The sequence below is a fragment of the Phyllobates terribilis genome, unplaced genomic scaffold (genome assembly GCF_046119375.1).
Source record: "Phyllobates terribilis strain yellow unplaced genomic scaffold, ASM4611937v1 Scaffold_7__3_contigs__length_470593459, whole genome shotgun sequence".
NCBI classification, from domain to species: Eukaryota; Metazoa; Chordata; class Amphibia; order Anura; family Dendrobatidae; genus Phyllobates; species Phyllobates terribilis.
The window spans coordinates 147,897,978-147,910,265 of NW_027362767.1; the positions used below are offsets into that span (position 1 = coordinate 147,897,978).

A 12,288-nucleotide genomic window follows, 5' to 3' on the forward strand; every position below is an offset into this window, starting at 1 on the left:
TCATTGTATACCGCACACCATCAGGCGGGAGTGTCTCACTACAGGACCCAGGCCTCTTCATTGTATACCGCACACCATCAGGCGGAAGCGTCTCACTGCAGGACCCAGGCCTCTTCATTGTATACCGCACACCATCAGGCGGAAGCGTCTCACTGCAGGACTCGGGCCTCTTCATTGTATACCGCACACCATCAGGCGGGAGTGTCTCACTGCAGGACCCAGGCCTCTTCATTGTATACCGCACACCATCAGGCGGAAGCGTCTCACTGCAGGACCCAGGCCTCTTCATTGTATACCGCACACCATCAGGCGGAAGCGTCTCACTGCAGGACTCAGGCCTCTTCATTGTATACCGCACACCATCAGGCGGGAGTGTCTCACTGCAGGACCCAGGCCTCTTCATTGTATACCGCACACCATCAGGCGGAAGCGTCTCACTGCAGGACCCAGGCCTCTTCATTGTATACCGCACACCATCAGGCGGAAGCGTCTCACTGCAGGACCCAGGCCTCTTCATTGTATACCGCACACCATCAGACGGAAGCGTCTCACTGCAGGACCCAGGCCTCTTCATTGTATACCGCACACCATCAGGCGGAAGCGTCTCACTGCAGGACTCAGGCCTCTTCATTGTATACCGCACACCATCAGGCGGGAGTGTCTCACTGCAGGACCCAGGCCTCTTCATTGTATACCGCACACCATCAGACGGAAGCGTCTCACTGCAGGACTCGGGCCTCTTCATTGTATACCGCACACCATCAGGCGGAAGCATCTCACTGCAGGACTCGGGCCTCTCCATTGTATACCGCACACCATCAGGCGGGAGCGTCTCACTGCAGGACTCGGGCCTCTTCATTGTATACTGCAAACTACTAGGCGGGAGCGTCTCAATGCAGGACCCAGGCCTCTTCATTGTATACCGCACACCATCAGGCGGAAGCGTCTCACTGCAGGACCCAGGCCTCTTCATTGTATACCGCACACCATCAGGCGGAAGCGTCTCACTGCAGGACCCAGGCCTCTTCATTGTATACCGCACACCATCAGGCGGAAGCGTCTCACTGCAGGACCCAGGCCTCTTCATTGTATACCGCACACCATCAGGCGGAAGCGTCTCACTGCAGGACTCGGGCCTCTTCATTGTATACCGCACACCATCAGGCGGAAGCGTCTCACTGCAGGACCCAGGCCTCTTCATTGTATACCGCACACCATCAGGCGGAAGCATCTCACTGCAGGACTCGGGCCTCTTCATTGTATACCGCACACCATCAGGCGGGAGTGTCTCACTGCAGGACTCGGGCCTCTTCATTGTATACCGCACACCACCAGGCGGAAGCATCTTACTGCAGGACTCGGGCCTCTCCATTGTATACCGCACACCATCAGGCGGGAGCGTGTCACTGCAGGACTCGGGCCTCTTCATTGTATACCTCACACCATCAGGCGGAAGCGTCTCACTGCAGGACCCAGGCCTCTTCATTATATACCGCACACCATCAGGCGGGAGCGTTTCACTGCAGGACCCAGGCCTCTTCATTGTATACCGCACACCATCAGGCGGAAGCGTCTCACTGCAGGACCCAGACCTCTTCATTATATACCGCACACCATCAGGCGGAAGCATCTCACTGCAGGACCCAGGCCTCTTCATTGTATACCGCACACCATCAGGCGGGAGTGTCTCGCTGCAAGACCCAGGCCTCTTCATTGTATACCGCACACCACCAGGCGGGAGTGTCTCACTGCAGGACTCGGGCCTCTTCATTGTATACCGCACACCATCAGGCGGGAGTGTCTCACTGCAGGACCCAGGCCTCTTCATTGTATACCGCACACCATCAGGCGGAAGCGTCTCACTGCAGGACCAAGGCCTCTTCATTGTATACCGCACACCATCAGACGGAAGCGTCTCACTGCAGGACTCAGGCCTCTTCATTATATACCGCACACCATCAGACGGAAGCATCTCACTGCAGGACCCAGACCTCTTCATTGTATACCGCACACCATCAGGCGGGAGTGTCTCGCTGCAAGACCCAGGCCTCTTCATTGTATACCGCACACCACCAGGCGGGAGTGTCTCACTGCAGGACCCAGGCCTCTTCATTGTATACCGCACACCATCAGGCGGAAGCGTCTCACTGCAGGACCCAGGCCTCTTCATTGTATACCGCACACCATCAGGCGGAAGCGTCTCACTGCAGGACCCAGGCCTCTTCATTGTATACCGCACACCATCAGACGGAAGCGTCTCACTGCAGGACTCGGGCCTCTTCATTGTATACCGCACACCATCAGGCGGAAGCATCTCACTGCAGGACTCGGGCCTCTCCATTGTATACCGCACACCATCAGGCGGGAGCGTCTCACTGCAGGACTCGGGCCTCTTCATTGTATACTGCAAACTACTAGGCGGGAGCGTCTCAATGCAGGACCCAGGCCTCTTCATTGTATACCGCACACCATCAGGCGGAAGCGTCTCACTGCAGGACCCAGGGCTCTTCATTGTATACCGCACACCATCAGGCGGAAGCGTCTCACTGCAGGACCCAGGCCTCTTCATTGTATACCGCACACCATCAGGCGGAAGCGTCTCACTGCAGGACCCAGGCCTCTTCATTGTATACCGCACACCATCAGGCGGAAGCGTCTCACTGCAGGACTCGGGCCTCTTCATTGTATACCGCACACCATCAGGCGGAAGCGTCTCACTGCAGGACCCAGGCCTCTTCATTGTATACCGCACACCATCAGGCGAAAGCATCTCACTGCAGGACTCGGGCCTCTTCATTGTATACCGCACACCATCAGGCGGGAGTGTCTCACTGCAGGACTCGGGCCTCTTCATTGTATACCGCACACCACCAGGCGGAAGCATCTTACTGCAGGACTCGGGCCTCTCCATTGTATACCGCACACCATCAGGCGGGAGTGTCTCGCTGCAAGACCCAGGCCTCTTCATTATATACCTCACACCATCAGGCGGAAGCGTCTCACTGCAGGACCCAGGCCTCTTCATTATATACCGCACACCATCAGGCGGGAGCGTTTCACTGCAGGACCCAGGCCTCTTCATTGTATACCGCACACCATCAGGCGGAAGCGTCTCACTGCAGGACCCAGACCTCTTCATTATATACCGCACACCATCAGGCGGAAGCATCTCACTGCAGGACCCAGGCCTCTTCATTGTATACCGCACACCATCAGGCGGGAGTGTCTCGCTGCAAGACCCAGGCCTCTTCATTGTATACCGCACACCACCAGGCGGGAGTGTCTCACTGCAGGACTCGGGCCTCTTCATTGTATACCGCACACCATCAGGCGGGAGTGTCTCACTGCAGGACCCAGGCCTCTTCATTGTATACCGCACACCATCAGGCGGAAGCGTCTCACTGCAGGACCCAGGCCTCTTCATTGTATACCGCACACCATCAGACGGAAGCGTCTCACTGCAGGACTCAGGCCTCTTCATTATATACCGCACACCATCAGACGGAAGCGTCTCACTTCAGGACCCAGACCTCTTCATTATATACCGCACACCATCAGGCGGAAGCATCTCACTGCAGGACCCAGGCCTCTTCATTGTATACCGCACACCATCAGGCGGGAGTGTCTCGCTGCAAGACCCAGGCCTCTTCATTGTATACCGCACACCACCAGGCGGGAGCGTCTCACTGCAGGACTCGGGCCTCTTCATTGTATACCGCACACCATCAGGCGGGAGTGTCTCACTGCAGGACCCAGGCCTCTTCATTGTATACCGCACACCACCAGGCGGGAGTGTCTCACTGCAGGACTCGGGCCTCTTCATTGTATACCGCACACCATCAGGCGGGAGTGTCTCACTGCAGGACCCAGGCCTCTTCATTGTATACCGCACACCATCAGGCGGAAGCGTCTCACTGCAGGACCCAGGCCTCTTCATTGTATACCGCACACCATCAGGCGGAAGCGTCTCACTGCAGGACCCAGGCCTCTTCATTGTATACTGCACACCATCAGGCGGGAGTGTCTCACTGCAGGACCCAGGCCTCTTCATTGTATACCGCACACCATCAGGCGGAAGCGTCTCACTGCAGGACTCGGGCCTCTTCATTGTATACCGCACACCATCAGGCGGGAGTGTCTCACTGCAGGACCCAGGCCTCTTCATTGTATACCGCACACCATCAGGCGGAAGCGTCTCACTGCAGGACTCGGGCCTCTTCATTGTATACTGCACAACCGGGTCCATTTTTACCTTCAGCATGGCATCCAGGTTTTTTTCATATGGAAAAAAAAATTCAAGCTCCTCCTTCCTAAACAGTACAAAACAATGCTCACAGCACCCATGTGTCTGTTTTCTTTTCATGAATCCATTGAGTTGAAGGACTCGGATAAATAAAAAAAACAACTTTGCAAAAAATATGGTGGTGTGAACAAACCTTTAGACTATAATGGTTATACCTTCTATCACGTCTGAATGAGGCCCAAGTATAAATTCACGTATTAAAATTTGTTTTTTTGCTGTGATTTGCACCAAATCTTCCCAGTCCCTCTGATTACTGACAAAGGACGTCCCACAGTTAAAGGAGATTTCTGAGATTTCTACAAACGTCCATGAAAAAAAAAAATACAAACACGCCTTTCATTCCCCCCAGTCCAGCACCGTCAGCAGAGTAGTAAAAGAAAACTGTCAAGAGACAATCGGAACGGCGGCATTAGACTGACCATGACTGAGACGTCTTAGTGCCCACTTTAAGTAGTCATTCTCATTTTCATAAATTAGACTGTGACGATACAGAGTAAAATCTTAATAAGCCAGACATTTAGATTTGTTAGGCCAAGAGAAGTACACTATTATCTTAATAGCCCACTGTATACCAACTATGTAAATAGATTAGCTCAATAATAGGTGAGCCCTGCACCTTTACCTCTGACATGTGATATGCACACTTAGCTTTGAGGGAGGAGGGTGGGAGCAGTTCTGCCATTCAGGGGGCTGAGCCCAGAGAAGCAGAAGGAACATGGGTTTTTTGTAAGAGTCAGACTTGAGCCCAGAGAAGCAGAAAGGAGATGTTTTTCTGAGACAGAGGGAGTCTTGGTGCAGAGATTCAGACAGACTTTGGAAGGAGAGTGAGATACATCCTCCAGGACAGCAGATGGATTGCATGGCATTACCAAAAAGACACAGATTTGAATTCTATATTATTCTAGCCTAAGGGTACCGGCCCTGACTGGAAAGATTTGGATCTGCTCCATTAACCATCAGAGAGACATGGATACATTTTGGGGAGTCCAGGAGAGGACAAAGAAGTCACCTGGCCTCATGGATATGTTGTTTTGGGGTTGCTAGGAGGGACCCACCGGACGCCTAGAACCCATGGAGACATTTGGAGCTGCCAGGAGGAACCCATTGGTCACCTGGCCCCATGGAAACTCTTGGAGAGGCCAGGTTGGGACCCTCGGGTCTCCTGGTCTTGTACCTCAGTGGACTGCTAGCTTCCTAAGCTTGCCGCTACTTCCTCTGTGGTTCAATAAAGTATTGCCACACTGTTTTACCCTCTCCCTGTGTGGTCTGAGTAGTGTTACGCCCACGGAAGACCCCGGGTCTTCACATAGACCATATTAGGATATCAGGCTGTCTACATTTACACGGGTCATATGAGGTGACTTCTGATAATCAGGTTTCATGTGTGTAGCCTATACCATGGTGATGCTTCCTGTACTTGCATGTTGCTATTCAGCTCATGTCCCAGCAGGGGGCAGCCTCCTACAGGCCTTAGATATGTGTAAAGGACTAAGTTACTGGTAGATATGTGACAATAGCGAGAGACAAAACCCTAAGGGAAAACACCCGATAAATTTATGTGATGGGTTTGGTGGAAAGGAGAAAAGCAGAGGGGAAAAATAGCACATGCCAAGGAATTGTTGTTTGTTTTTGTCCACACATTTATTGACATTTATTTATTTCTTTAAGTGACCGTGTCAATTCTTTGACTAGTGAATCGCAGCAAAACACACGTTTTTTGGCGAGATTTACTCATTATAACTACACAAAAAAAAACACCATACTATTAAAAGTGTATCAAAGCGCCAAAAACAGCATGTTCTTACAAAACCGTGCCAAAAAAAGTGTCTCTAAGAAATGTTGGGATAAGTTCACTCAGAGCTTTCCAACGTGGCTGAAAAAAAAAACGTTACTGAAAGACCACTTGCTTTTTTAGTGCAGATTTTGCCTTTCTCACAATGTGGAAATTTTTGCGCGTGTACATCTGGTTCATCCGTGTGAATGAGGCTGTTTCAGATGGCCGGGGCAGTTGCAGAACTTTCCGCTGGAAGATGGATAACGTGTAAGCTTACCAAAGCTTTCAGTCCAGAGTGCAGGTACATTTTGGTTGTGGGTTTTTCCATTATGTGTAAACGACATTTTCTAAAATCTCATCATATTATTGGTACAATAATGAGCAGCTGATTTTCTAGCAAAAGTTCACAACGTGGGAACAAAACCTAAACATCTCATCTACACGTTGCAGAAATTTATGCTTCAGATGTTCCCACAAAGCATAAAGTTCATTATTGTATATTTTTTGCTCTAAAAAGGTAAAGGACAAAAAGAACATTGTGTTTTTTATTACAACCTGGCAAAGAAAAAGTTTTTACCTGAACTTCTGTGGCACACCGCAAGTAACACCGATTCCAGAGCCGAACCCAGGGCCCAAAACATAAGGGGAGTAGAAGGTCCGCCGTAGGATGCTCTGAGGACACGTTGCTCCTGAATAGTTTCTCTTCCTCCAGTAAGCTTTCTAGTGACTGGGAGCGGCGCCCCCCTCTCTTTGACACTGTGATACTTTTCCTTGGGAAGAACGGAGACTGTAACACCAGCACGCCTTTGGAGAGGAGATACATGTTGCAGGGGTCAGTCCCTTCCAACTTAAAGGAGGAGAGAACACAATGAATGAGTTGGTGGAACGCTGGGAACCTGAAAAGTAAAGGGGGTATTCCACCAAAACGATTATAACCTATCACCAGGATGGTGGTGTGATCACTGGTACACCTACCCAATAATAAAATGGAAGGCCAGAGCCTCTCTACCTCAGGAGTTTGAAAGAAGTGGTGGTCCTACATGCGCCACAAAGCCGGGCACTGAATGGAGAGCCACTGTGCAAGATAGACCACTGCTCCATTCAATCTGGGGTCCTATGGATCGCACAATAGGTTATAAATATTTTTGTTGGATACCCCTTTAATATTTAAACCATGAAAATTATTCCTAAAAGGGCTTTGACTGGTTAAGAATAATAAAAGAATGATACTCGCGCCCTCACAGATTCCATCATAGCTCCTAGTCTGACAGTTTTCCAGTTCCTTCTGATTACTACTTCGTGATCCCAAACTGGAAACACCTTCTCAGTCAACCAGTGGCTGAGGAGGGTCACTTCTGAGGCCAACCAGTGGCTGAGGAGGGTCACTTCTGAGGCCAACCAGTGGCTGGGGAGGGTCACTTCTGAGGCCAACCAGTGGCTGAGGAGGGTCACTTCTGAGGCCAACCAGTGGCTGGGGAGGGTCACTTCTGAGGCCAACCAGTGGCTGAGGAGGGTCACTTCTGAGGCCAACCAGTGGCTGGGGAGGGTCACTTCTGAGGCCAACCAGTGGCTGGGGAGGGTCACCTCTGCGGCCAACCAGTGGCTGGGGATGGTCACCTCTGTGGCCAACCAGTGGCTGGGAAGGCATTTCTAATCAGTGGCTGAGGAGGATCACCACTGCTACCAATCAGTAACAGTGGAGGGTCACCTTTGCAGCCAACCATTGGCTGGTGAGGGTCATCTTTGCGAGGAATCAGTGGCTGAGCAGGCATTTCTAATCAACGATTGAGGAGGGTCACTGCTATGGCCAATGAGTAACTGAGGAGGATCATCTCTATGGCCAATGAGTGGCTGAGGAGGGTCATCTCTTTGGCCAATGATTGGCTGAGTGAGCATTTCCAATCAGTAGCTGAGGGTCACTACTGCGACCAATCAGTAGCTGAGGAGGGTCACTGCTGCGGCCAATCAGTAGCTGAGAAGGGTCATTGCAACGGCCAATCAGTGGCTGAGAAGGGTAACCTCTGTGGCCAGAGATTGGCTGAGAGAGCATTTCTGGCCATTTCTTATGATGTCAAGATGCTAACCATTCGGAGCTCTTTTAGCAATAATTTTCCTTGGATGGATAACCCCTTTAAGCCTAACTACCCAACCTCCCTTTTTCCATATCCAAGTCACACTTCAGGAAGCAGAGATATGAGGAGCTGTTAGTTGATCTCTATAACCCCGGCGCTCACCTTGTCAGCGTTGTGCATGAGTCCATTGCCGTTCAGTGCTTCCTGTGCCCTGACGCGATACATGGGATTACGGAACTGCTGCCTACGTGACTGGTGGTAGAACAGACTCCACTCCCAGACGGTCGGTGGAGACGACTTCACCTCTTCCGCTGACTTGTAGTCTCCATTCAGTAGTATCTTCTCACGCACAATGTCCCTCCAGCCGTTTACTGGGGTGTAAGTCTGGCTAGAGGAGTGCCTCTGAAACAAAATGATGGATATTGAGGTCATTGCGTCTGAACCACAAGTGCGGTACTAGGACATGTGGTATTACCTGACTCCCTCTGATACGGTCCCAGGGGCAGTTGTGGGTGAAGGTACTGCAGAACAGGTTGTAGGTGCTGTCATGTAGAGCCAGGAGATAGGACTCTGTGAACTCGAAGGCAGTCGGGAACTGCTGGAGACACTGCCAGACACAGTCCAGGAACAGCAGGAAGACCGCTGACTGTGAAAAAGAGAGGATAATCTATGCTTGGTGACATTTTTTGGTCACTATCAGAGTGCCAGGATTTTAGCACGTCCATTTTTATATCATTCTCGTAAAACATATGTCACTCACTTCTTCCTTGTCTGATTGCTTGAAGTGATTGATCCTTTGCATGAAGGGATGTCCGGCCGATACCCACTCCTTCTGAACCAAGCTCTGGAAGCCAGGTAAAATTCTGGAACCAGGGTCCGATAACAATTGCACCAGCGATGTCAGCACACAGTTTACGTCCCGGTCTTCGGGCTCTGTGGTGTGACAGCGAGGGGCAAGACGGTCAGTCATCTGCATACTCCGCGCTTATCAATAGATGGGGCTTCCTCTCCGAAGAAGTCTATGGGGAGAGGAACTGGACAGAATTGGCGTGCCAGTGAGGTGAACCACCACAAGGCTTTCTGAAGAGATGAACCACCATAGGGTTCAGAGAAGAGCTACCAGGATGATGAGCGGACTACAAACTATGTCCTACGAGGAATGGTTAAAGGATCTGGGAATGTTTAGCTTGCACAAAAGAAGGCTAAGAGGAGACTTAATAGCTGTCTACAAATATCTGAAGGGATGTCACAGTTTAGAAGGATAATCTTCATTCTCACTTGCCCATGGAAACATGAGAAGTAATGGGATTAAACTGTAAGGGAGAAGACACAGATTAGATATTAGAAAAAACTTTTTGACAGTGAGGGTGATCAATGAGTGGAACAGGCTGCCACGAGAGGTGGTGAGTTCTCCTTCAATGGAAGTCTTCAAAAAGAGGCTGGAGAGACATCTGACTGAGATGGTTTAGTGAATCCTGCACAAGGTCCCTTCCAGATCTAACATTCTATGATTCTGGGGCACACCAGAAAGGTGCAGCACCAGAGAGAGGCACCACCACCACCAATGGATGCACCAATAAGGGGCACCCCCAGAGGGCATTATTAAGCCTAAACCCAGTCCTGGTGGCGGAGTGAGGATACTGTGAAGCTGTTTCCCTAAAACTCCAATCATGTTTTTACAATGATCTGTGTCTGCAATGTGTGAACACAGCCCTAACACCCATATAAACAGACCGATATTTGAGAACGAACATTCCTAGCTAATTCCTGATTATTAGCCTTACTAAATGGGTAGTAAGGACACTTGTCTGTCCGGTTATTCTAGATAGCAGCTTACCTTGAAGAACAATGGATCTATTCCGCTCACTCAGCAACATGGACACTTCACTGGCTTTTTTCAGACATGACCTGCAATGGAGATTCAGCGCATGGATATATGTAATACATATTAACGCCGTATTCACACCCATCACAATACAACTCTTCTTAAATTGTAGGAATGGGACAGACAGTTCTGGCAAGGTGATGGTCTACAGCTTTCATGTGTTGAAATCCATACTTATACATATAAATTGCCATAAGCCAATTTAGGGTTTCATTCCCCGTGATGACACCTGTGTGGTGAAAAATGTTGGGGAGGCTAGTAGCTGACTAACTTCTAGAAAGCATGTGCTAGGTAGGGGTGATAAGATTTAAATGTGATAGGAATTAGGCCCTATTAGATCGCCTAAAATAAAAAGCACTAGCACTTTACGTACCAGAAATCAGGAGATACCTGTTAGAATACAGCTTCCTTCATAGCACCATGTGTTTTTAATAAATAGGATATTTCCATTATTTAATAATATAAATTAAAAGTTATGTTTAATTAGGGTCTTTAGTTAGGAGCCTTTATTTCCCTATGGCAATTTGTGTGTATAATAGTATAACCCTATGCAGACCCCTAAACAGTATTGCTTTGGGTTAGAATCCATACTTGTCTTAGCAGAGAGTACTTGATTTTGGACTAGAGTAGTGCTGAAGAATAAAGCAGTAAGATGGAAAGCAACCCCAGAGATGGATAATGAGATACTGGTAGTAATGCTGCGTGTTAAATGGCTGCTGTACTTTCTGACAACTTTGTCATATGATATATAAAGTGATAGACAATCTGCTAATCACTTTATTTATAAGCTATGCTGTCTTACTCCCAAAAATCCTTCCAAACTGACAGCCACTAGGTGACGATCTACTGAGTAAAGCGCTGCTTACTGTCTGTTATCAAGTGTAATCTGTCTGTAGCAGCACAGAGCCCGAGATGGATTTAAAGACATGAGGGTGAGTTTTTGTCTCCCTAAAGGAAGAAGGGCTGAGACTTTGTCCCCCTACAGGTAGTAGTAGCAGGTCTGTGTCCCCCTACAGGAAGTAGTAGTGAGTCTTTGTCACCCTACAGGGAGCAGTAGCGGGTCTTTGTCCCCTTACAGGAGGTGGGGCTGAGTGTTTGACCCGTACAGGAAGTGGCAGCGGGTCTTTGTCACCCTACAAGAAGCCGTAGTGAGTCTTTGTCCTACCTACAGGAAGTAGTAGTGGATCTTTTTCACCCTACAAGTAGCCATAGTGGGTCTTTGTCCTCCTACCGGGAGTGGAAGTGGGTCTTTGTTAACCTACAAGAAGCCGTAGTGGGTCTTTGTCCTACTTACAGGAAGTAATAGTGGATCTTTGTCACCCTACAAGAAGCCGTAGTGGGTATTTTCCCCCCTACAGGAAGTGGTAGCTGGTCTTTATCACCCTACAAGAAGCCGTAATGGGTCTTTGTCTCCATACATATAGCAGGGTTGGGTCTTTGCCCTCCTACAGAAAGTGGGGATGGGTCCTTTCCCCATTACAATATAATAGGAATTTCATACTTGAATACAAAGAAGCCCAAAATTAAAAGCATTGTGACCCCATCACAATATGATTCCCCAACAGAAATCCCCACAAAGCCCTCCACACAGTATAATGGTCTCCACATAGTCCTCCATACAGTATAATTGACCCCAAATAGTTCTCCATACAGTATAATGGCCCCACATAGTCCTCCATACAGTTTAATGGGCCTTGCATTGCCTTCCACACAGTATAATGGGCCCCACATAGTGCTCCATACAGTATAATGAGCTCCACATAGTCCTCCATACAGAATGAGACCCACATAGTCCTCCATACAGTATAATGGGGCCCTGAATTGCCTTCCAATCAGTATAATTAGCCCCACATAGTCCTCCATACAGTATATTGGCCCCACATAGTGCTCCATAAGGTATAATGGGCCCCACATAGTCCTCCATACAGAATAATGGCTTCACATAGTCCTCCATACAGAATAATGGCTTCACATAGTCCTCCATATAGTATAATGGCCCCAAATAGTCATCCATACAGTATAATGGCTCCTCATAGTCCTTCATACAGTATAGTGGCCTCACATAGTCCTCCATACAGTATAATGGGCCTCACATAGTGCTCCATACAGTATAATGGGCCCCACATAGTGCTCCATACAGTATAATGGCCCCACATAGTCCTCCATACATTATAATGGGCCCCACATAGTCCTCCATACAGTATAATGGGCCCCACATAGTCCTCCATACAGTACACTGCCCCTTGCATTGCCT

At 49.2% G+C, this 12,288-nt stretch overlaps 1 protein-coding gene across 1 annotated transcript in view; it reads right to left on the reverse strand.

Moving 5' to 3' along the window:
- MTMR11 (myotubularin related protein 11) overlaps positions 1-12,288 on the reverse strand; it is a 96,431-nt gene that overhangs the window by 28,256 nt on the left and 55,887 nt on the right. The window contains exons 12-16 of the mRNA XM_073639419.1: positions 9,987-10,057; positions 8,910-9,082; positions 8,625-8,795; positions 8,312-8,551; positions 6,655-6,924 (exon numbers count right to left, since the gene is read on the reverse strand). Coding sequence (XP_073495520.1) covers positions 6,655-6,924; positions 8,312-8,551; positions 8,625-8,795; positions 8,910-9,082; positions 9,987-10,057 — 925 coding nt within the window. The remainder of the gene's footprint in view (positions 1-6,654; positions 6,925-8,311; positions 8,552-8,624; positions 8,796-8,909; positions 9,083-9,986; positions 10,058-12,288) is intronic.